Here is a 26,359-nt window from a genome sequence, read left to right on the forward strand (position 1 = left end):
CTTACTGAGGGCTCTAATTTAGTTTAGCTATACAATGCTTTGCCAGCATTGAAAAATTCCTACTGTGCACACCCACACTTAGATTTTCAGTGCATCATGGGTATTGTCTTGAGTTTGATGTGGTTTAAGTTGCTATTCTTGAATTAGCTGTAATTATGGAATTGGGGCATCTAGACGGCTCAGTCGGTTAAGTGTCTGACTCTTGATTTCAGCTCAGGTTATAGGATCAAGCCCCATGTCCAGCTCTGTGCTAGCAGTGCAGATCCTGCTTGGGACCCCCCCCACCCCTCCCCTGCTCATGTGTGCACACGCGTGCACTCTCTCAAATAAATAAATGTTAAAAAAATTATAGAATCAGTGTTAGATTTAGTTTTGTTTCTTATTTACTTATTTATTTATTTGTTTTTGAGAGCGTGGGCAGGGTAGGGGCAGAGAGAGGAGAGAGAAAATCCCAAGTAGACTCTGTGCTGTTAGCACAGAGCCCCACATGGGGCTCAAACCCACGAACCTGTGAGATCATGACCTGAGCTGAAATCAAGAATTGGATGCTTAACCAACGTAGCCACCCAGGCACCCCAATTTTGTTGCCCATTTTGCTCTTGTGTAACTGTTGCATTGTATAATTCTTCATCATGAAGTTTTTTTTCTACTGAAAAATGGGAGCAGGGGGTTAGATTGGGTCTCTTGTCCCACTTAGGTGGGCCATGGTTAGAATAGAGAATGAATGGAATATAAAATAGAAGGATTCTTTCACAGTCTAATATTGTATACATTTTTTAAAATGGGAATTCATGTATTTATAATTAAGGGGCTTAACTATGAAATACACGAATCCTCTGTAAGTTCACACTTTGGCTTTGGAGGTCTGAAACTTTTGGAATTGTATGCCACATTTTGTGCATTTGTGTTTTTTTCAGAAAGAGCAACGATAGGTTTGCCAGTTTAAAAAAAAATTTTTTTAATGTTCATTTATTTTTGAGAGAGAGTATGTGAGCAGTGGAGGGGCAGATAGAGAGGAAGACACAGAATCTGAAGCAGGCTTTACGACATGGGGCTCCAAATCAGGAACCATGAGATCATGACCTGAGCCGAAGTTGGACATTTAACCGTCAGAGCCACCCAGGTGCCCCATTGCCAGATTTTTTTTTTTTTTTTTTTAAGTCCATGACTCTTCAAAATTGAGATTGGTGAAGAGAATTTGTAAATTTGTGATTTTGAAGTATTTGGGGGAAGTAAGGCCTTGTTTTGCTTAGGTGTTATTGCTCAGAGATATTTTCTGGATACACTGTTGGTTTTAGCATGACTATTTCCATGTAAGAGTATCTCTTGTTATTTTGTGGTAGTTTTTCTCCCTGTCAGAACTTGGAGTTTGCTTTTAAAATCCTTGTTCCACACTTATTATTTTATATTTGCTTTCTCAGTAAATTAGGACGTTCTATTTTAGAGTATTCTTTTTGCTGCAGTCATAGCATACTTTCCAGTAATTGAAACGAATTGATATTTAAAAAAAAAAAAACTTTAAACTGATAGAATTAGGAAAATGGATGAATGCTTTTGTATCCACTGGCTACTAGTTTCATTTTCTTTCCTCTGCTCTCTTGTTCTGTTTGTGTTTTGGTTGACATTGGAAACTACCATTCACAGGTAGAAGCTATTCCCACACAGGACCTTCTGGGGTGTGGCATTGGTTTTGGATGCCAGTCTCTTTAGGCCTCTGCAGTAGGCTGTGTCTGGAGGAGTGTACTTTCCTTTGTAGTTTTTAGCACTAGATGTATCATGGCTGGGTTTGAGAGGAGATTGGTAATTTTAGTTAATTGTTTTTGGTAAAACAGACTTGTTGCGTAATATTGTTTATAATAGACTAAAATATAGACAAGAGCAAGGCTCTGGGTTATATTTGCTATTGTGTTAAAAAAGCGTGCAAAAGTATATTTGATGTTTGGTGCCTGGCACAGAGCTTCTAAAACCTTTGGAATTTCCTGAGTGATGAGTGTCTTTTATTCATAATAAACCCCTTCTCATCACACCTGAGGTATGCTACCTCAGAGGTAACTTAGAGTGGTAACCCTAGATAGCCTTAGGATGAGGCTGGACAACCAGAAAGACCAAGAGATTAGAGGGTTGGACTTTTCCCCCTACCCACTGACCTCTAGGAAGAGGAGGTGGGCACTGGAGATTGAGCTGTACAAAAACTCAAGAACAGTGATTTCAGAGAGCTTCCAGGTTCATAAAGGCACTGAGGTGTTGGGAGGGTGACATGCCCAGAGAGGGCATGGAAGCTCCGTGCCCTGCCCCCCAGACCTTGCCCAATGTGTCTCTTCCATTTGGCTATTCCTGAATTTTAATCCTTTATATTAAAACAGTAAACACAACTTTTTTTTTTAAGTAAACACAGATTAACTCTTTCTGAGTTCTGTGAACTTTTCTAGCAAATTGTCAAATCCAGGGAGGGGATCATGGGAACCCCTGGTTTATAGCCAGCTGGTCAGAAGATGGCCCAGGACTTGTGACCAGTGTCTGAAGTGGAGGCAGTCTTGCAGGACTGAGGCCTTAACGTGTGAGGATTGCGTAACTCTAGATAGTATCAGAATTGAATGGAATTGTTGGACACCCAGTTGGTGTCAGAGAATTGGAGAATTGGTTGGTGTCAGAGAAAAAAACTCCTTAGAAGACATTGCTAACTTTTGAAAGACAAGTTGTAAATTTACCATGACTTCTTTGAATTACTAAGGTCATAATATTTGTCTGTTTTTAATTGCTTGACCTTTTGGTATATGTGGTTCCTATGAGATTAAAAAAAATAGCAACAACAACAAAACTTGAAAAGTAGAGAAAAGAAAATTCTTTACAGTCTTTCAGCCTAAGTCAACTACTTTTAGCATATTAATGCTTTTGAATCAGAATATATATATATATATATATATATATATACATATATAGATAGATATATATACACCTATGTAATTTTTACATAATTAGAATCACTATAGATTTTTGTCTGTTTATTACCTGGAAGATATTTTTTCTGTGTTACTCCATAATTTTCATAAGTATTAATGGCTGTGTTGTTTTTATTTAGTAAATAGACTCTGTTTACTACCCATACTCCTGTTTTCACATGTTTGGTTTGTTCAAGTTTTTGCTATTACAAACAAAACCGTGATAAACGTTATTTGGTGAATATATATTAAACATTTAGTCTGTCATACTCTATTAGGTGTTTCACAAGGATAAAGTCCTTTCCTTTAAGAGGTTTTCTTCTAATCCTTGACATGTGCGTATGTAATTTTGAGTATTTGCCTCCATATTCTAGAATTTTGTATTTTTTTAATTTTTTTAAGTGTTTTTATTTTTGAGAGAGAGACAGAGACAGAGCATGAAGAGGGGAGGCACAGAGAGAGAGGGAGACACAGAATCTGAAGCAGGCTCCAGGCTCTGAGCTGTCAGCACAGCCTGATGCGGGGCTCGAACCCATGAACCATGAGATCATGACTTGAGCCGAAGTCAGGTGTTTAACTGACTGAGCCACCCAGGCGCCCCAGAATTTTGTATTTTTTAAAAACTTTATATCACAGATATTACGTATCCACTATAGCCTTGAAATTATCATTTGTAGTAGATGTGTAGTATTGAGTGAAATTTATTTTCTTATTCCTTTCTCTGTTGGATAAAGTAACCTTATTTGTATTTTTTAAAAATATTGATGGCACTGTAATATGCATCCTTACATTCTATTTTCCCTCTTTGGATTATTAAGATAAATTCCTATAAGTGGGCTAAGTAGGTATTTTGTTTTAGATGAATGTTGTCAAATTTAGGGTACATGTTTTACCTTTACTCTGCCCGAAGCTTTCTACTTCCATGGTATTTGCCTTTTTAAGAAAAAATATATACACCTTTATTGAACGGCTTAAAATTTACAGAAAAACTGAGCAGATAGTACAGGATTTCCCGTCTACCCTTCCACCCAGTTTTACCTATTTATTAATAACTTACATTCATATGGCATATATGTTACAATTAACCAGTATCGATGCGTGTATTACTAACTAACATCCATGCTTTATTCATTGTTCCGTAGTTTTTATCTGGTGCTTTTTCTTTCTGTTCCAGAATCCCATCTAGGATACCACAATACATTTAGTTGTCATGGACCCTTAGGCTCCTCTTGGTTGTGACAGTTACTCAGACTTTTCCTTGTTTTGGATGACTTTGACAGTGTTGAAGGGTACTGGTTATACTGTAGGATGCTCTCCTGTTGGAATTTGTCTGATGTGCTTCTTGTGAGACAAATAAACATGGGCCAGGCAGGCAAGTTAACCTGACACATTCATTGTAATATAAATTTAACAAGGGGCATCTGCATGGCTCAGTTCATTAAATGTCCAACTCTTGATTTTGGTTCAGGAGCCCCACGTCAGGCTCTGCACTGATAGCACGGAGCCTGTTTGGGATTCTTTCTCTCCCTCTTTCTGCCCATCCCTCAAAATAAATAATAAAAATAAAACTTAAAAAAGTAATAACTTACCAAAATGAAAAGTTTTCTCATATACCAAAAATATATGAAATTAATATGTAATATTACCATAACCATAAAGTGCCTAGAATTAAATGAGATGAGTAAAATCCCACTGAAAGACATAAAAATAAACGTCTGAAAATAGGAAAATTATAGAAAAAGATGATAGTGGGTAGATAGGGATTTGCATATTCTAGTGCTGTGGTAGTTAGAAGTCTCATACAAGAGTCCATGGGAAAACCCACAAACTGAAATAAGTGTAGCCTTGTGTGTACACTTAGTGTACGAGAAAAGAGATGCATTTTAGATCAGTTGGGAAGGCTGAATTATTTCATAAATGGTTTCACAAAAAGTACTAGACATTGTAAGTGGTGATGATGGTAGAGGAGTAAACACTTTAGATTCATAGCTGTTCTTTCCACTCCAAAATAAAAATCCAGATCAAATATGTAATTTCAAAAATACATATTTGGGGGGTGCCTGGGTGGCTCAGTCTGTTAAATGTCTGACTTCAGCTCAGCTCATGATCTCACAGCTCGTGGGTTCGAGCCCGGCATCAGGCTCTGTGCTAACAGCTCAGAGCCTGGAGCCTGCCTCAGATTCTGTGTCTCTGTGTCTCTCTGTCTCAAAAATAAATTTAAAAAATTAAAAAAATACATATTTGGTATGTATGGTATGAGACAGGGCTTTCTTAGCATAACAATAATCAGTAGTCATGAAGGAAAAGATTGACAAATTTTGGTATAAAAATAAAGAGGTTGGTATAGTAAAAGATGCTTTCAAATCAAAAGGCAACAAGCCGGATGAAAAGTTTTTATGACACATGTTACGAGTCTGGCAGAGTGAGGGAGAGGAGTGTGAAATGGTCATCAAGGAGAGAGGGGAGCAGATAGATAGGCTAGGGAAACATGAACTTGTCAGGCAGTCAAGAGTGGTCAGAGTTTAGTGACGCCAGTCAGCACCTTCATTTGTATGGCCATGGAATAGCAGTGAGATTTTACCAGATGAATAGTATAAAGGGAGAGAAGAACGTGAACTTGAGGATGTATACAATGAGTTACTTAATAATAGTGGTAATTATTTGGGTAAAGAGGGATATTAGGACCTAAGGGAGGGGATATTAGGGCATAAGGAAGAATGAGGGATGGTGGAAAGTTGCTGAGACCAATATTTTGTAGGTCCTGGTAGAGTTAAGAATTGCCAGAGTCTGAGAACTAGAGAGAATGGGCTTTTGAGTGAGGTTCTGGTGAAGGGAGAGTGGGGGGCTTGAGGTGGGTTACAGAGGAGCGCAGTCTTCAGTGATAACAAGGCCCACGGTGTGACCTGGGAGTGCCTGGCTGAGGTAAGATGAAGGGTAAGATGTTTGGAATACAGGGGGTCAAAGACTTGGAGGCCAGGATGTGGGCAGGATCCTCTGGATATAGGATATAGGAAGTATAGGAATAATGTTGGAGGGGGGATAGTGAAGTGGATGTGAAAGCAGTCAAGGAATTGCTCTGGTGATTGTAGGGGACAACACTGAAGGAGAGCTAGTGGTCAAGTCAGATGTATGAAGGCCAAAACTAATTTTCTTTTTCAAATTTTATTTATGAAAACTGTCAGACATATGCAAAAGTTAAAAGTATAAGTGATCACTTATTTTTTGTTTACCTTCATTTACCCATCTACTTTTTAATGTTTTTTATATTTTTGCAGGAGCTTTATTTCTGGAAGAAGGGCAGGCTATAAATGAATACATTTCCAAATTCCTTTCCAAATAGTTGTGCTAATTTACATTTCTTTCAGCTAGGTATTATTATTACTTTTTAAAATGTATTTATTTAAATTCAAGTTAGTAAACATACAGTGTAGTATTGGTTTCAGGAGTAGAACCCAGTGACTCATCACTTACATAGAACACCCAGTGCTCATCCCAACAAGTGCCCTCCTTAATGCTCATCACCCATTTAGCCCATCTACCCACCCACTTCCCCTCCAGCAACTCTGTTCTCTGTATTTAAGAGTCTCTTATGGTTTGCCTCCTTCTCTGTTTTTATCTTATTTTTCCTTCCCTTCCCCTGTGTTCATCTGTTGAGTTTCTTAAATTCTACATATGAGTGGGGGCACCTGGGTGGCTCAGTCGGTTAAGTGTCTGACTTCAGTTCAGGTCATGATCTCATGGTTCATAAGTTTGAGCCTCTTGTTGGGTGCTGTGCTGACAGCTCAGCCTGAAGCCTGCTTCAGATTCTGTGTCTCCCTCGCTCTGTGCCCCTCTCCCACTTGTACTCTCTTTCTTGCTCTAAATTAAACATTAAAAAAAATTCTGTAGAATTTTCACTCATCATATGAGTGAAATCATATGACGTTTGTCTGTCTCTGTCTGACTTATTTTGCTTAGCATAATACACTCTAGTTCCATCCACATTGTTGTAAATGCAAGATTTCATTCTTTTTGATCTCTGAGTAGTATTCCATCGTGTGTGTGTATGTGTGTGTGTGTGTGTATACACTATATCTTCTGTACACACACACACACACACACACACACACACTATATCTTCTTTATCCATTCATTAGTTGATGAACATTTGGGCTCTTTCCATAATTTGGCTGATAGTGCTGCGTTAAACGTAGGGGTGCATGTGCCCCTTCAGATCAGCATTTTTGTATCCTTTAGATAAATACCCAGTAGTGCAACTGCTGTGTCCTTTTTAATTTTTTGAGGAACCTCCAAACTGTTTTCCAGAGTGGCTGCACCAGTTTGTATTCCCACCAACAGTGCAAAAGGGTTCCCCTTTCTCCACATCCTTACCAACATCTGTTGTTGTCTGAGTTGTTAGTGTTAGCCATTCTGACAGGTGTGAGGTGGTATCTCATTGTGGTTTTGATTTGTATTTCCCTGATGAGTGATGTTGAGCATCTTTTCTTATGCCTGTTAGCCATCTGGATGTCTTCTTTGGAAAAGTGTCTAATCATGTCTTCTGCCCATTTCTTCACTGGATTATTTGTTTTTGGGTGTTGAGTTTAATAAGTTCTTTATAGATTTTGGATACTAACTCTTTATCTGATATGTCATTTGCAAATATCTTCTCCCCTTCTGTCATTTGCCTGTTAGTTTTGTTATTCCCTTCACTGTGCAGAAGCTTTTTATTTTTGTGAGGTCTCAATAGTTCATTTTTGCTTTTATTTCCCTTGCCTCCAGAGACATGTCAGGTAAGAAGCTGCTGCGGCCGAGGTCAAAGAGGTTGTTTCCAACCAACAAAACTAAAAGGCAACCAACGGAATGGGAAAAGATATTTGCAAATGACATATCGGACAAAGGGCTAGTATCTAAAATCTATAAAGAGCTCACCAAACTCCACACCTGAAAAACAAATAACCCAGTGAAGAAATGGGCAGAAAACATGAATAGACACTTCTCTAAAGAAGACATCCAGATGGCCAACAGGCACATGAAAAGATGTTCAGCGTCGCTCCTTATCAGGGAAATACAAATCAAAACCACACTCAGGTATCACCTCACGCCAGTCAGAGTGGCCAAAATGAACAAATCAGGAGACTATAGATGCTGGAGAGGATGTGGAGAAACGGGAACCCTCTTGCACTGTTGGTGGGAATGCAAATTGGTGCAGCCGCTCTGGAAAGCAGTGTGGAGGTTCCTCAGAAAATTAAAAATAGACCTACCCTATGACCCAGCAATAGCACTGCTAGGAATTTATCCAAGGGATACAGGAGTACTGATGCATAGGGGCACTTGTACCCCAATGTTCATAGCAGCACTCTCAACAATAGCCAAATTATGGAAAGAGCCTAAATGTCCATCAACTGATGAATGGATAAAGAAATTGTGGTATATATACACAATGGAGTACTATGTGGCAATGAGAAAAAATGAAATATGGCCCTTTGTAGCAACGTGGATGGAACTGGAGAGTGTAATGCTAAGTGAAATAAGCCATACAGAGAAAGACAGATACCATATGGTTTCACTCTTACGTGGATCCTGAGAAACTTAACAGGAACCCATGGGGGAGGGGAAGGAAAAAAAAAAAAAAGAGGTTAGAGTGGGAGAGAGCCAAAGCATAAGAGACTGTTAAAAACTGAGAACAAACTGAGGGTTGATGGGGGGTGGGAGGGAGGGGAGGGTGGGTGATGGGTATTGAGGAGGGCACCTTTTGGGATGAGCACTGGGTGTTGTATGGAAACCAATTTGTCAATAAATTTCATTAAAAAAAAATAAAATAAAATAAAAAAATAAAATAAACATACAAAAAAAACAAAACAAAAAAAAAACAAAGAGGTTGTTTCCTGTTTTCTCCTCTAGGATTTTGATGGCTTCCTGGCTTATGTTTAGGTCTTTCATCCATTTTGAGTTTATTTTTGTGTGTGGTGTAAGAAAGTGGTCCAGGTTCATTTTTCTGCATGTCGCTGTCCACTTTTCCCAGCACCATTTGCCGAAGAGATTGTCTTTATTCCATTGGATGTTCTTTCCTGCTTTGTCAAAAATTAGTTGGCCATACGTTTGTGGGTCCATTTCTGGGTTGTCTATTCTGTTCCATTGATCTGAGTGTCTGTTTTTGTGCCACTACCATGCTGTCTTGATGATTACAGCTTTGTAATCCAGCTTAAAGTCCGGAATTGTGATGCCTCCAGCTTTGGTTTTCTTTGTCAGAATTGCTTTGGCTATTCAGGGTCTTTTCTATTTGCATACAAATTTTAGGATTGTTCTAGCTCTGTGAAGAATGTTGGTGTTATTTTGATAGGGATTGCGTCGAATGTGTAGATTGCTTTGGGTATTATTGACATTTTAACAATACGTGTTCTTCTAATCCATGGGCATGGAATGTTTTTCCATTTCTTTGTGTCTTCTTCAGTTTCTTTCATAAGCTTTCTATAGTTTTCAGTATACAGATCTTTTACCTCTGGTTAGATTTATTCCTAGGTATTTATGAATTTTGGCGCAGTTGTAAATGGGATCGATGCCTTGATTTCTCTTTCTGCTGTTTCATTATTGGTGTATAGAAATGCACCTGATTTCTGTACTTTGATTTTATATCCTGAGACTTTGCTGAATTCACATACCAGTTGTAGCAGTTTTTTGGTGGAGTCTTTTGGGTTTTCCATGTAGAGTATCACGTCATCTGTGAAGAGTGAAAGTTTGACTTCTTCTTTGCCAATTTGTATGCCTTTCATTTCTTTTTAAGTGTCTGATAGCTGAGGTTAGGGTGTTCCTGACCTTAAGGGGAAGCTCTCAGTTTGTCCCCATTGAGGATGATATTAACTGTGGGCCTTTCATATATGTCCGCTAGGTATTATTATAATAATACTTCTTTTTACAGCTATTGTTGGAGTTCTTTGCATTGTTAAGCTCTTCACTATTTCATGTGAATTAGCTGCCACCTATTTTCCCAGGCCATGCTCTTCACTCTCCTTTTTTTTTTTAAGTTTTTTTTTTTTTTTAATTTTTATTTTGGAGAGAGAGAGAGAACGGGGAAGGGGCAAAGAGAGAGGGAGACAGGATTTGAGGCAGGCTTTGGGCTGAGCTGAAGTCAGAGTCTTAACCAATTGAGCCACCCAGGCGCCCCATCTTCACTCTGCTTTTGCACATGCAATTACCTCTGCCTAGGATGTTTTTCTCCCACATTCTTTCATGTAACAGATGTTTCCATGTGTAAGGCATAAGCTAATTGAACACAAGCTGAAATGCACATATCTAGTTGATTCATGGGAACAAACATATTTGCATGTGACCTTCTCTTGTTGCTTGAAGAGAAATTTGTGCGTAGGCACCTGGGGGCCCAGGAGATCCAAGAGTTTGTTTTCAGCCCTGCCCTTTAGACTGTCTGGGCCCAAAGAGAAGAGAGGAAAAAGGGTTGCAAAGAAAAGCTGTACTTTGTCAACTCCTTTTCCTTTTGCTTCCCAACTTATATGTATCTTTCACCCTTATGTATCTTTCTTGTCCTATATTCCCAGAGCCAGAACTGTGTGCCCCATGTTCTTGCTTTATACTGTAGAGCTGTCTCCTTTCTCTGGACTCCAGCTTCCATTATTAGGTAACCTCCTTTCCTCCTCCTTTTGGAAATTAAATCTCTCCCTCTTCCTCTAAAAATAGTTTTATTCTCCCATCTAAAAGGAGAGCCTTATAACCTTGCCTCTTTTCTAAAGCCTGTTATCTCTCCTCCCACCCTTTTTTCCTCTGTCCTTCTTGAGTCACCTACACTTCACCTGCCAATTACTGCCTGGTTTACTTCAGTTTGACTTTTACAGCCAGTTCCCTGCACTGGAACTACTCTCAAGCAGATTGCCAAAACTGATGGCTTAGTCTTGACTTCTGTGACATTTGACAATTATGACCATTATCTTGAAACACTTTCTTTATATCCTGATTTCTCCTTTTTTTTTTTTTAACCTCTTTTCTGATTGTTCTCCTGTTTCCTGTACATGCTTTTTGTGGATAATGTCATTCACTGACGTGTACAACCCTTCCCAGTCCATGAGAACTACTAAATCTGGGTCCGCAGCCTGGACAGAATCCTTACTGTCTCTTAGATGTTCCCACCTGTGTGTCTTTATAGGTATGTCAGATTAGGTAAGTTAAAAATTGAACATTTTGTTGCCCACCCCCCAAATCTTATATCCAGATTTCTACTTTCTTAGAGCTTCTGTCTTGGTTAATATTACCACTCTCCTGTCACCCAAGATAGAAACTGATCTTGATGTTCTTCTTTCATCAGCATTTAGCTGATCAGAAAATGCTATCCGTTCTACCTCGGAAATCCCTCTTCTCTATTGTCTACATTCAAATTCACACCATCTGAATTACGTCCTTCACTTCATAACTGGTATCCCTTTCTCAAGATACTCTTGTCCGGTTCAGTTGCCGTATTTTCAGAATTCTCTTCCTTTGCCCTTAAAAGATGAGGTTCTTCTCGTGTTTCTTATATATGCTTTCCCTGAATAAAGTCACCCACTGACATTAAGACACCTATTCCTGGTCCTTGGTCACTACCAAATCTGGGCCTCTAGCTGGAACATATACTGTGTTTTAAATACTTGCTCTCTATGACTTGCACAGTGAAATTCAAAATCATTAGCATGACATACTTTGTTCCTTAAATTGTGTGATCTTGGCAAGTTACTTAATCTATTTGGCTTCTCTTTGTTTCTAAAATGAGGGGGATGGAATTCAGTATGCTTTTAACTCTTTTTTTAAAAAGAAAAATCATCAGATAAAATATTATAGAGAAGCCTCAGTATATAAAACACAAAAACAGAGCCACTTTCATTGAACTTGATATCCTCTTCCAGCCTCCTTCCCTCTTCCTTATCCTACCTCTGTTGTATCTCTTTTTGAAATTTCTAGAACTGGGAGGAGCAAGATTTAAAACTACTGGTTTTTTTTTTTTTTTTTTAATGTTTATTTTTGAGAGAGGGAGATAGAGTGCAAGCGGGGAAGGGGCAGAGAGAGAGGGAGACACAGAACGGAAGCAGGCTCCAGACTCTGAGCTGTCAGCACAGAACCTGACGTGGGACTCAAACTCACAGACGTGAGCTTATGACATGAGCCAAAGTCAGATGCTTAACTGACTTGAGACACCCTGGTGCCCCATATCTACTGGGTTTCTTAAGGTCCCTTTTAACACTTAAGATTAAGTGCGTTCTTTGAAATTACATGGCTGTCACATCACACTGTCTTTGAATAGGAAAGGCTTTACTGTGATACCCACTGTGTACTTTCCTTTTAACCAGTCCTTCTGTTAGATTCAGGTACTTTTCCTTTCTTTGTATCAGTGCCTGTCCACACACCTATACAGTGTCTTTCACTCTGAACATGCATGGGACCCACTTAATTTGTCACTAACCTCACGTTAGGTCATTCTTACACAAATATTACCTCCTTTGTAATATGTGCCCTAGTTTAATTTACCTCTCAAGGAGTGTTAGCTCTGTCCTCTGGGTTCTCATAACATTTTTCAAATCCTTACTATTATAGTGACTATTCATGTTTGATAAATATATAAATGGATGAATGAAAGAAGGTATGGATAGATAGGGAACAGCTGTAGAGAATATATGTACTCTAAATTTCATCTTACTGTAGAAACTATAAAGAAGTAGGTAATTTTGTTTCAGTCATTCTCTCATGGGACTGACCTTGATCTCCTTAGGAATTAGATGAGGAAGGAACATTTTCTCCTAACTAATCAGTAAGTTTGAAGAGTTGGCTCTATGTACACAGCACGTGAAGTGGAGGGGGCACTGGCGAAAGTTTTGTAAGATATGCCTTCGCGAACTCGATTATCTTGCTTTTGAATAGCAGGCCTTCAATCAAATTTACTTAAGCTAACCAGCAGGATTCAAAGTAGAATTGAAAAATCCGGGCCTTCCTTCCTATCCCAATATAAAATTGGAATTCAATAGGCAATAAAACTTACTCTCTAAAAACATACTTAAAAGAAAAAACAAATTATGAAAGGGATATTGCAAGGAACAATTTGCTCTAAAAGCCACAGCTCTGAGGCCTGCAGGGTGTCAAGGAAGTCATTTGTGTAGCCAGTTTCTTTTCTGTGTATTCAGTTCCACAGTGCCTCTCTCCGTGCTTCCCTTGCTTTGTTTTTGTTTATCTTACCCATACTACTCATTTACCCAATTCATTTATTTGTTCAGCAAATATTTACTGAGCATTTTCTCTGGGAGATCTGTTTTAGCACTAGACCTAAACAAAAAATGGCCTCTGCCCAGAACAAGTGAAACATGTGAAATTGAAATACAGTATGATAAATGAGGTTACTGTGGAATGCACTAGATTGTGGACAACCTAGGAGACCATGACTAACTGGGCGCGCACACGTCTCTCAGAGAAGAGGTGACCTTTGAGTTGGGAGTTGAAGAATGAGAAGGAGGTGTGGTGAATGTGACAGAGCAGTTCTTTACAGAGAAATCGAGGAGTGAAAAAAGCATCATGATTCCCCCTCCCCTCAAAAGGTGATGTTCTTAGAACATGTGAGTCAAGGGGTCATGTTTAGAGATGAATGTGGTAAAATAGATTGAGGTGAGGTTTTGAATCATGTTTCATACCATGTTTCTTACTAACAAATTTGGGCTTGAACTTGCAATCGTGACATAATTTTATCAGGAGAAGGGCATTAGTAGGTATTGTGGAAGAAAGAAAACTAGTAGCTTTCCAGAAGGGTCTCAAGGCAGGAAGACCATTTTAGGATGTTCATGCCCTAATTCCCACAATCTCCCAGTGATGTACCTGGGAGTCTCTACATTATGAAGTGTCCCCAGTGATACAGTCAGGTGAGTTGGGAAACTCCTATGTCCTGAGCATTGGACAGAAGAGATGTGGTTTCTAGAACCAGTTTTGCTGCTTACTAGCCCTGTGAGATTATACAAGTCTCTTAGTTTTCCCGTCCTGAAAATTGAAGGTTTTGGACTAATTACTGTGATTGTTTCCTTCTAAAGTTCTGTTCTTCTAAACAGACAAAAAAAATCCAGCTTTAATCGAGCTATTTTTAACTTAAAATGGCTACAGTTTTCCCCTCTCTGGATTTTAAAGAAGGATTTCCTGCTCCTGTTGAAGAATTTCTACTTTTCTCTCCTTAGTATGAACATAGTTCCTGCATTTTCTACAAGTGGTATTTACATCGTATTAATCCACTGCTTTCTTCTTTGCCGTGTGCCTGCCATTTACCACACATGTGTTTGTGGTGTCTAAAAAGGTAACAGTGGCAGTCCTCTATTTATAATGTGCAAGAAAGTCTCCATATGAATATCCTAAAGCCATAGGTAATTAATAACAGTGTTTTAAATATATGATAACTGCAAACTGCCAAGATTGCCCATCATTACATGTTACCCCTTTTAAGGAATAGGGACAGGTGTTGGATGCTGACTCCAATCACACATGCCTGAAACTGGCAGCAGGCATGTAGCTGGGGAGATGCTGATTACTCCTTTCTTCCTCTGAGAGGGTTACACCAAGAGGACCAAGAATTAGCTGTCCCCTAATTTGTGTACATCATAGACCTATATGTGTGGACCTATGTGTTGGAAGACATCTCTGGTATGTTTGCCTTCTCCCCTACAAATGTGCCAACATTAAGTTGACCTGCTCCTTGCAGGAAGCTGTGACCCATTCATCATTAATTCTTATGCCCATTGGGGCACCCGGGTGCCTCAGTCAGTTAAGCATCCGGTCATAATCTCGAGGTTTGTGAGTTTGAGCCCTGTGTTGGGCTCTGTGCTGACAGCTCAGAGCCTGGAGTCTGCTTCAAATTCTGTGTCTCCTTGGGGCGCCTGGATGGCTCAGTTGGTTGAGCGACCCACTTCGGCTCAGGCCATGATCTCACGGTTTGTGAGTTCGAGTCCCACATCGGGCTCTGTGCTGACCACTCAGAGCCTGGAGCCTGCTTTCTGATTCTGTGTCTCCCTCTCTCTCTGCCCCTCCCCCACTCATGCTCTTGTCTCTCTCTGTCTCAGAAATAAAACATTAAAAAAAAATTAAGAAAAACAAATCTGTCTCCTTCTATCTCTGCCCCTCCCCCACTTGTGCTCTGTCTCTCTCAAAAATAAATACATGTAAAAAATTAAAAAAAAATTATTATGCCCATTTAAGAGAAGAGGAGGCAGATAAAGCCCCTGGGAAGCCCCATGGGCTTTAGAGTTAGGTTTGGGATTGCATGCTGGCTTCATCACTTGGTGAATTTAGGCAAGTAATTTAACCTTTCACTTTCCTCATCTGTGAAATGAATACAGTATCACCTGCCTTGCAGGGATATAGTGAAGATTATTCGTGTTATTAAAGGTGTCCAGCAGTATCTGGCACCTGGAAGCCGATTCTCCAATCTCGTCTGTTTCTCCTCTGAAGCTCCGAGAACATATTAGATTCTCAGTATTGAGCATGACACATAAGTGAGTAATAGAAGTGTATTGCATTAATACTAGGCACTTATTAAATGGTAGCTATTATGATTACATAGAGTAAAACAATTGATATTTTTAATGTAAAATGTACCTGTTGAATTTTTCAAAATTCCAATTGTTATTTTTTTGCGTAGGTACTATCCAGGTAGATTAGTAGAATTGTTAAGCAATTCAACGACAGGGCAGAAAGAATTGATACAAAGACAACAGGTATGAAATAGCATGCTTTAAAAGCTTATTGGTTCCAACAAATTGTGCTACCGTAGTCAGATGTTACCACAGTCAATCAAATGTCACATGCATACATACAAGTAGGAATATGATACCTGTATGCATGGCAGGCTAGATCTCGTGTACCAGGTAAAGAAGATTCTGGGGGCTGCTGGGTGGCTCAGTCGGTTAAGTGTCTGACTTCGGCTCAGGTCATGATCTCACGGTTAGTGGGTTTGAGCCCCACATAGGGCTCTGTGCTGACAGCTCAGACCCTGAAGCCTGCTTCAAATTCTATGTCTCCCTCTCTCTCTGCCTCTCCCCCACTCATGCTCTCTCTGTCTCTCAAAAATAAATGTTAAAAAAAAAAAAAAAGATTCTGTAATACCAGTTCCTTCAGCTTGTTTGAAGGGATTTGCCCTCCCTGCCCTTTATATTATTTGATTCATTCTTTGGTTTTATTTCAGAATTATACCTGTGATTATTGAGCATCTGTTATGTGGCATTCTGATGTATTCATAGAATATGTAATGACTAGCCAGAAGTCCTAGATAGGTAATCTTTAAGTTTTAAACCTAGATCTAACTGATTAAGGCTTTGTGATCCTGGGATCCTCTTCTTTGTCTTTTGTAAGTGCATGCTTTCTCTTCAAACTGTCTTTGGTAATTCACAAGCTTTTATGCAGTTATACAGTGTGTTGCATGTAATGCTTTTGGAGGATTTTTCTCCTACATTTTAAAACTATCTCAGTCTCAGAGACCTAATAAATAGACCTACTGCATATTTGTAAGTAAATAGTTTCTTTGCAGGCATGTAACTTATTTTGGTTTAACATTACTGATGATAATTTAAAATGGGGAAAGTAAAAGTGTTATTCTTTTTTGTAGAATTTCTATATTGAGGAAGTTTTCGTCATAAATTGATTTATGAGACCTCCTCTCTGTTCACTTTTTTTTTAAACTAGTTCACCCAGTCTCACAGACAAATTCTGGGAGTCATCTCTTTGATTCCTTTTACTTCATAGTCCTTTGTATATAAAGAGTTGCTGAATTCTACCTGTTTTAAACCCTTCATTGTTTTTCTAGTTCATCCTATCTCTTCTGTTCCATCTGTCACTATTTTATTTTTTAAATGTTTATTTTTGAGAGAGAAAGAGAGAGACAGTGCATGAGTGGGAGAGGGGCAGAAAGAGAGGAAGACACAGAATTCAAAGCAGGCTCCAGGCTCTGAGCTGTCAGCACAGAGCCTGATGCGGGGCTCTAACTCATGAACAGTGAGATCAACCTGAGCTGAAGTTGGCCACTTAACCGACTGAGCCACCCAGGTGCCCCATCTGTCTGTCACTATTTTAGATCAGGTGCCAGTTGTTGTTTTCATCTCTTACCTAACTGATCTCCCTGATGTAGTCTTGGTCTTTTCTTCACCATTGATTGTCTTAAGTGAAATCTGTGTGCCTCTCCTTAAAACCTTTTTAAAACTCCTAGCGAGCTATGGGTTCAAATTCAGTGTTCTTAATGTTACAATTATAACTAATTCTTACTCCTTAAGTGAGTTCTTGACTACTCCACCATGGTTTAGATACTACTTTTCTGTGCGGTAGACAACTCAAAAAGCTGAACTTTATATTACCTTTGGAGAAAGGAGTGAAGAAAAAACCAACTTGTACATAGGTAGAATTTCCTCCCTACCTAAGAAGAGTATAGTTACAGGTGAAGTCTAAGTGTGGTAACAGGTTTAAAGCTCCATTGCAGTAAAGATTTTTTTTTTCATTCCAGTAAAGTTAACATAGTGATTCAGTGACTTTATACAAATTACTTACTGCTCATCATGTTAAGTGTACTCTTAATCCCCTTCACCTAGTGCACACATTCACCCCCAGCCCCACCCCACGTCCACTCTGGTAACCACCTGTTCTCTATAAGAGTCTGGGGGCGCCTGGGTGGCTCAGACGGTTAAGCGTCCGACTTTGGCTCAGGTCATGATCTCAGGGTTTGTGAGTTCGAGCCCCACGTCGGGCTCTGTGCTGACAGCTCAGAGCCTGGAGCCTGCTTCCGATTCTGTGTCTCCCTCTCTCTCTTACCCTCCCTTGCTCATGCTCTGTCTCTCTCTTTCTCAAAAATAGATAAAAACATTAAAAATTTTTTTAAAAAAGAGTCTGTTTTTTGGTTTGTCTCTTTTCTTTGTTTCTTAAATTCTGCATATGAGTGAAATTATTTGTGTTTCTCTGACTCATTTCACTTAGCATTATACTCTCTGGATCCATCTATGTTGTTGCAAATGGCAAGATCATTCTTTTTTATGGCTAAGTAATTTTCTATTTTATATATATACCACATTTTCTTTATTCATTATCTGTAGATGGACAACTGGACTACTTCCGTGATTTGGCTATTGTAAATAATGCTGCAGTAAACATAGGGGTGCATATACCTTTTCAAATTAGTGTTTTCACGTTCTTTGGGTAAATACCCATTAATGGAAGTACTGGATCATATGGTAATGCTATTTTTAATTTTTGAGGAACCTGCATACTGTCTTCCATAGTGGCTGTACCAGTTCACATTCCTACCAATAGTGCAAGAGGGTTCCTTTTTCTCCACATCCTCAACAACACTTGTTTCTTGTGTTTTTCATTTTAGCTATTCTGACAGGTGTGAGGTGATATCTCATTGTGATTTTGATTTGCATTTCCCAATGATTAGTGATATTGAGCATCTTTTCATGTGTCTGTTGACCGTCTATATGTCTTTCTTTGAAAAATGTCTGTTCATCTGCCCATTTTTAATTAGATCATTTGTTTTTTGGGTGTTGGGTTTTATATGTTCTTTATATAGTTTGGATACTAACCCTTTATCAGATATGTCATTCCCAAATACCTTCTCCCATTCAGTAGCTTGTCTTTCAGTTTTATTGACAGTTTCCTTAGCTATGTAGAAGCTGCACTAAAGAAAGAACTAACATTCTAAAGAAAGAATGTACACTTTAAGAGGGAGGTTGGTAGCATACAGAAAAGGTGGGAGTCAGAAGAGTAAAGTTGGTAGTGCCATTCAAAGTATTATTGGAGATTGAACCATCCCTGTTGGGTTGTCCTCGCATGTTCTTGTGTAGATAAAATGTGTCGGCCTGTTAGTGCCTGATAGCATTAAGCATTCTAATCACTGTCGACTCCCTTTGCTCACCACATAATGATCTGATCGACATTTAGTAGACATTATAGTTTGCTTTATAGGAAGAAAAACTACTGTTAGTTTCTTGGCTATTAAATTTCTCTTTGTAAATCAGTATGTTGGATTTATATACCAATCTTTTGTTAGTGTGACTTTTGGTGGTTATACTGATACAGTTATACATCTCTTCAAGCACACTGAATTGACTAACATATAGTACCTTGTAGCACTTCTTGGTAGCTGGTTAGCCAGCTTCTCCAGTGACACCTTGCCATGATGCGTAACTGTTTATGACTTCTTTGTTCCAATGGCTTGTGCAAACATTTTTCTTTGGGCTTCTAAAAATGTTAATATTTCAATGATTTGGGTAAATTGGAGAGCTACTGAATGGTCTTTTAATATAGTGATGTTTCCCTACAATGTTATAATCCATGGTTTTAATTACTAAGTACATTGTTGTAAATTTGCTACGTCTTCACTCGCCCTAGCCAGTCCTACCCTCAAGATTTGTGGAATAAATTTTGAATTTTGAATTTATTCATAGTAAAATAATTCAGGATTCAAAATTATACTGCACTCTTCCTTCCTGGATGTTTGCAAAATAGCAGGCATTTATCAAACACTCACTGTATCTCAAGCAGTGTACTGGATTATGTTTAATACTTAAAACAACTCTAATGCAAAGTATTTTTTATAGATAAGGAATCTGAGACTCAGAAAGGTTAATAACTCTCCCATGGTCACAGCTAGGAAAATAGCAGAGTTGGGATTTAAATCACAGCTGTTAATTCCCAAAGTTACTTCTTTCCCTAGTGCATTTAGTTATGTTTAGATAAACATATATGTTATAGTAATTCTAGATAATTTTTTTAAACCTGTGGAACGCTGTGCTACATTTATTTTGGATATTTTTCTTGTTTGGGGATTAAGAAAAAAAGAATATCTTGGTTTCCATGTCATTTTATATACTTAATTTATACAATTGATATCTCTGAAATAAAATCTTGCCTTGTTAGAACAACCTTCCTCTCTCCCAAGCTAATTTCTACAAAGTTGGCTCATGCCAACAGCTTCTTTATTCAGTATTTTCTATGACATATGTGACTGTTTTTCTTATAAGTGTTCCTATTTTAAAAGGCAGCACCATTACCCAACAAAGTCTCCTACCCTTCCCCAAATGTAAATCCTGCCTCTTCAGCAGCGGCAGCACTCTGCATTGTCTTCCATTGGAAGTGTGAGCTGAAGGGGACAGACATTCCCACTGCTAAGCTGGTGCACTAACGCTCCGATCTGCCCTTGTTGTATTATTAATGGCACAATGTTTTTATGTTGCAGATGGCTGAGAGCTAGCAAGGAAAATTCAAGACCATGATGGCTCAGTTTCCCACAACTATGAATGGTAAGCCGCTTTGTGCTTGTGGCAAGATAAAGAGGTTATGGGTTTTGGGGGTGTTTTTTTTGTAGAGGTTATAAAATACTCATTTTGATATTTTTCCTTAAGCTTGTAAATGCAAAACTTAAAGTAATCTTACTGAAAATGTTTTGATAGTTTACTTCAGAACACTGCAGTAGTTCCTGTGACTCAGTATAAGCATGTCTGCAGTATCATCTGGTATGTGTGTTTGCCTTTGAGCAGTTAAGAATAACCTAAAGGTATTTCGTGTTTGTTGCATAAAATGGGAGGACAGAAAGCAGAGTGCTATAAGGTGAAGAATATTAAAGATGTTTTCTGTAGCTTGGGATGATTGTATAATGAGTAAGCCAGTAAAGATTCATTTAGTAATCTATGCATATAGTTAAGTTTTCTTTTTATTAAGGATTGTGTATGCCTACACACATAATTGTTTAATATGAAACATTTTTAAAGAAAATGTTTAAGTAATTTCAGTAACAGAAATCTTTTAAAGCTTCTTTTCTGATTCTAGTTTTAATTCTTTTCCCAAATACAAATTGACCCACCTTAGTATTAAGTTACTGTGTATGTCATATAGAATTAATTGAGAAAATGCATTATGTTTTTAAATTGCTAAAGAAATCTAAAATGCAAAGTTCTTAATATTGTGGTAAATTTCATTAGCCAATTACAAATAAAAAATAATAGAGAGTCTAGTCAGTAATTCTTTAACATTTAAATTGAAAGCAGTTATATTAAAGAACATTAGGGGAAAAAAAGAGGGAAGCATCATGAATAATTCTATCACTTGCAAAAAAAGCAATTCTGTTTTAATGTTACCATCTAGTATTTGATCAATTACATTTAAAAAAAATTTTCAGTCATAAGGCCAAATTAAGCACATCATTAATACAAAAATACATGTTGTATATCTAAAATTTTAAGACTCAGGATTGACCTTGTGAGATTTAGGAAAGTTTTGGAAAAATGAATTATTTGTGTAAGAGGTAAAACTAAATTCTGTGTGGAAGAATTCAGTGTTGAGGAGCTTGAGATAAAGGTTTTGTTTTGGTTTTTTGCCTTTTCAGAACTCTTATTTAAAGATCAATGTGAGCATTGCTGGAAATGGTGTGGGATTATGAAGATTATTTGATGCCACAATTTTTAAAAATTAAATAATGGGTTTTTTTTTTTTCCACAATGAGTAGTAAACATAAGTTTAGAATCAGGGTAATAATTATGGTAGTAATGTGCTCTTCCCAAATTTGAGGATTTCTGTGCACCATACAAAGGAGTTTGTATTAAATACATAGTTTAGTTATAAACTTCAACCAAAGTGTTAAGAAGTATTATAAACCAAATGAACATGAAAGAAAGCAGTGTAGGCCCAGTCTTACTTCATTCTGTTTCTTCCATTCCCTTAACATTTATGTATCTACTTTGTAGCTCATTGCATTGTATATAAAAGAATGAATAATATCAGACAAAATGTTGAACAGTTACTTATAAGTGGTGTATAGGAATAAAGGTAGTAATTTTTTAAAACTTCTGAAGAATTGATAACAAATGTAGACTGTGATATCCTCCCACTTTGTTTATAATGTAGTTGAAGATTGAGGATAATCTTGTATGTATCTAAATGAAGTGCAATTCAGAGATTAAGATCTTATTGGAAGAGGCATCCACATATGTAGCACAAAGCCTTCCAAAGCAGTGTTTGCTCTTCTAGCAAATCCTCAATTATAGATGATGATAAATCTTTTCGATGCCCAGTACTGTTGGAACTTGTCTATAAGTGCCCTAGACCAAGCCGTGTTTCTAAACGCTTCTGACGTATTTCTCGTATTTTGCCCTGTTTTATCATCCCAAGACTAACCACAGACTTTAGACTTACTTGGTCTCACAGAGCTGTGCTGCCTATATAGTAGCCATTAGCTACATGTGACTATTCCAACTTAAATTTAAATTAATAAAAATTAAATAAATTCAGTCCCTCAGTCACATAGCCACATTTCAAGTTCTCAAAGCCACATGTGGCCAGTGGCCATTGTGTTGGAAATGGTGTGGGATACAGATACAGAACATTTACGTCATCTTAGAAAGTTCTATTGAGCAGATATTCTTTTCTTAGTCTCTTTGATGCTTCACTTCCCATCTCCTCAACAGAGCAAAAAAGATCAGTGCGTCATATTTTTACCACTCGTGACTCTAATTCTGGTGTCTTCTGCACCAGCAGAATCATCCTTGCCAGAGTCTTCTTTAATCATGGTAGGTTTGCTTTCTGCTTTTCAAACATGTAATGAAATTGTAAATACAGAGAGCCTGATATTTGAGTCATCAGGTGATAAGCAAGAGGGTACTTCAGATTCATGTCACTGCCTGTTGATTGCAGTGTAACGTAGCTTGTTCCAGCCTTAAAATCACGGGGGTACTGAAGTTGGTTCTCTGAGTAAGAAGTTCTGAAGCCTGTGGCAGTGGCCATATCCAAAATATGGAAGAGGGGAGGGAACAGGAACAGCAAATGGCTTTAGGAAGAAAAAAATGCCATTTTATTTTTAGAGTTTCATTACCTTTTTAGAGTTTGAGAGTTTATTAGTCTTTTCATCTCTGTAATTAGGAAATTGTTAACATTGGGCCTACAGAATCATATATAGTACTGTCTGCATTTCTGACAGCCCAAGGATTTATTATTCAAGTCCCAGTTGAGGCTTTAGTTCTATCTAGACCAGTATTCTAGTTGTATTTTAGAGCTTGAAGTTTGTACTGGGTCAACATCTGTCATTTGACGATTATTTTGAACTGGACCCAGAAATAGTCTTCATTTAATTTCATAGCATACGAGCAGGGTATAACATGTTTGAGTTGTGTACATTCAGAACTAAGTGTTCTGACTGCTCAGCTGTGTGACTTAACCTTGTGGAGTGTGTGTGTGTGTGTACATATCCATATACGTGTGTGGTGTATCTATATATGTAAAACAGAGATGACACTTTACTGCAGGGGATTTAGCATATAGTGGTTGTTCTATAAATGTGTATTTTTCCTTCTGCATAGACCATAAGAACATTTTTGACAGAGCCAGTAGGTGAGAAGATGAGAATAAGCAACAGAAATCTTTATGAAAATACCACATTCTCAATTTAGTGATGAGTGGGGGAAGTGGATAGAATTTTAATACATTTCTAAAGTGGTCAGACAGTGTAAAAGGTTGTTAGCTTTTTAAGGAAATATTAAACGTTAACCCCAAAACTTGGGTTTTTCTGACTTTCTATAAGGCTTACAAACAACTAAAGACTAATATTGGGAGATGTTTTACTGGAAGTTCAAAATAATAAACTGTTGGCTCTTTAAAAGATTCTGTTAGTATATATTCTAAGAAAGCCAGAATTGGATCAATTGTTTTAAAATTGTTTTTCAAGTATATATTTTTCCTACTTTTCTTATTGCTATTTAACTTTTCCTTTCTGTAAAACTTTTAGTGCATTAATATCTTTTGTTTTAATGTCATTTTTTTGAAGTGCTCACATTTAAAGATTAAATACTACCTGAAAATTATTCCGTTATAATGCTTTAGAATGTTTTTAATCTGTAAGTGACATTAATCATAATATTTAATCATGATTGTTGTATGTGATTCTTTTGGCTAAGGGAGTCTCTGAGCTCCTTTAAGGAGTTCATTTCATTCATCCTTGTACTCCTGGTCCTTGGTCACAATGGTGCCCCCTAAGTGTTTTTTGACTGAATGTATACAAAGGTGTAAGGGTGGCTGGTTGGAGTAATGAAGAACTGAGCAAGAAATCAGATAGGTTGCATTGGCCACTGTCAAGATAGGTAGCCAAGGAAAGGTGAGGAGGTGGTGGGACATAAGAAAGCACTATCCTGATGCCACGGGGCCCTCTGCAGTCTTAGGAAGCAGTCTCCCTTGCCCAGGGGATGTGCCCTGCTGTGTGTTAGAGCAGCTCAAGCCTTCCTAACCAGACTCTCCAGACTTTAAATAGTCTTCAGTTTTCTGACTAAAAAGCCTCGCTCTCAGTATTTTCTGGCAAGGGTACCTTTACCAGAAAGGAAAGAGCCTGAGAAAGATTTTAACGCTCTGACTTCTCCTTAATTATACTGTTCCCTGGGATTGGGTTGAGTAAGGAAACTAATTTATTGAGTAGCCTCCATGTAGCAAGCATATATTAGATGCTGTATTTTTATTTTGTTTAATTTTTAAGTTGGGCGTATTGAGGTATAATTCACCCTTCTTAAGTATATAGTTTGATGAGTTTTAACAAATGTATACAGTCATGTAAATCGGGGTATGGAACATTTCCGTCACCCAAAAGGTTCCCTCACCACCCTCCTTTGCCACTGGCAACCACTGGTCAGATTTCTGTCCCTGTAGTTTTGCTTTTTCCAGAATGTCATATAAATGAAATTCTTTCATTGCGGAGTAGAATTCCATTGTATAAATGTGTACCACAAGTTGTTTGTGCATTCATCTGCAGAACACCTCTGGGTTATTTCCAGATTTTGGTCTCTAAACCAAATGTCTAAAGCTGCTGTAATCGTCAGAGGACAGATTTTTATTTGGAAAAAGTCTTCATTTCTCTTGGGTAAATACCTAGGAGTTTAATGCTGGGTTGCAATGGGAAATGCATATTTTAACTTCATAAGAAGTTATCAGACTCTTTTTTTTCTAAATCGTTTTCTTCCCCATCAGTTATGTGAAAGTTTGAGTTGCTCAGCATCCTTGCCAACAGTTTTTTAAAAAATTTTAGGCATTCTATAGGCATGGAGTGGTATCTTACTGTAGTTTTTCTTCCTTTTTTTTTCTTTTTAAATTTTAGAGAGAAAGAGTGAAAGAATCTCAAGCAGACTCCACACCCAGGGCAGTATTACTGTAGTTTTCTTATGCATTTCCCTGATGATCAATGACGTTGAACATCGTGTCACATGCTTTTTGCCATCTGTGTATCTTCAATATGTCTGTTCATATGTCTGTTCAAATCTTTTGCCCATTATTTGAGGCAGGGAGCAGGGATTGTCTTAATGAGTTGAATAGTGCTTTATATATGCTGGATACATGTTCTTTATTATGTTTTGCAAATATTTTCTTCCAGTCTGTAGCTTCTCTTTTTATTTTAACAGTGTCTTTAAGAAAGGAGAAGTCCAGCTTAACAAAAAGTTTAAATCATTTAGGTAGTTTTTGCCCTAAAAAGTCATTCCCTAATCCAAAGTCACAAAGATTTTCTTCTTTGCTTTCTTCAAGAAGTTTCATAGTTTGGCTCCTGTGTTTAATTCTATGATCCATTTAGAGTTAATTATTGCATATGGTGCAGGATTGAGGTGGTTTGGGTTTTTTGTTGTTGCTCCTGTGGATGTCTGGTTCTTTCAGAACATCTTTCAGAACATCCACATGTTTCAGTGGAAGGGCTATCTTTTCCCCACCAAATTATTTTGATGTCTTTGTTGAAATCAAGTGACGATATATTTGTGGGTCTATTTCTTTTGAACTATCATGGCAGGTAGTTTAAGATTCTTAATTAAGCCTGTGGATTCTAATCCTATCTTTTAACACTTAACAACTTTGATACTTTGGGCAAATTATTTAATTTTCCCATGCTTCTGTTTCCTCCTCTGGAAAACAGTGATAGTAGTAATAGTTACCTGATAGAATTCTTGTGAGACTTTTAGAAACAATACACATAAAGCTCTTAGAAAAATACCTAACATGTGGCAAGTTTTATGAAATGTTAGCTGTTGTTATTTTACCAATCTAATAGATGAAAAATTATATTTAGTGTTATTTTTAGAATAGATACATTACACATTACATATGGTTTTTACAACCACCCCATAAGCTTACATAATCTTCCTAATTTTTGGAGGCAGCAGCTAAGGTACAGGGAATGTGAGCCTCTTCTCCATAAATATTGGGAGACTGCGTAGCAGAGTTTGGGCTCTCTGAGTTCTAATCTCAGCTCTGCCACTTGTTAGTTAGTTGTGCGACCTTGAGCAACTAGCTTTGCCGTCAGGGCTTTTGCTTTCCTCACCTGCATCATGGGGATGATAATAATAGTATCTCATGTATAGGGTGGTGGTGAGAGTCCGTGAGTTTACTGCATTAAAAAGGCCCTGACACAGAGTCGGGGCTCAGTAAAAGCCAGCTGCTTCCCT

The 26,359-nt window shown here is 37.9% G+C and overlaps 1 protein-coding gene across 15 annotated transcripts in view; it reads left to right on the top strand.

Annotated features, from left to right (window-relative positions):
- The window catches only part of ITSN2 (intersectin 2), a 151,144-nt gene that overhangs the window by 16,063 nt on the left and 108,722 nt on the right, over positions 1-26,359 (top strand). For 10 of the 15 annotated variants that reach the window (XR_003967941.1, XM_030311536.1, XM_030311549.1 and 7 more), the window contains exons 2-3: positions 20,140-20,203; positions 22,364-22,465. Coding sequence is in view for 14 of the 15 variants with exons in the window: in XM_030311536.1 (XP_030167396.1) it covers positions 20,173-20,203; positions 22,364-22,465 (133 nt within the window). In the remaining variant the exon portion in view is untranslated. Of the gene's footprint in view, positions 1-20,139; positions 20,204-22,363; positions 22,466-26,359 lie in introns of those variants that run through there. The other 5 variants (XM_030311539.2, XM_030311538.1, XM_030311540.1 and 2 more) reach the window with 1 other exon arrangement.

This window comes from Lynx canadensis, chromosome A3, assembly GCF_007474595.2.
Source record: "Lynx canadensis isolate LIC74 chromosome A3, mLynCan4.pri.v2, whole genome shotgun sequence".
Taxonomy (NCBI): domain Eukaryota; kingdom Metazoa; phylum Chordata; class Mammalia; order Carnivora; family Felidae; genus Lynx; species Lynx canadensis.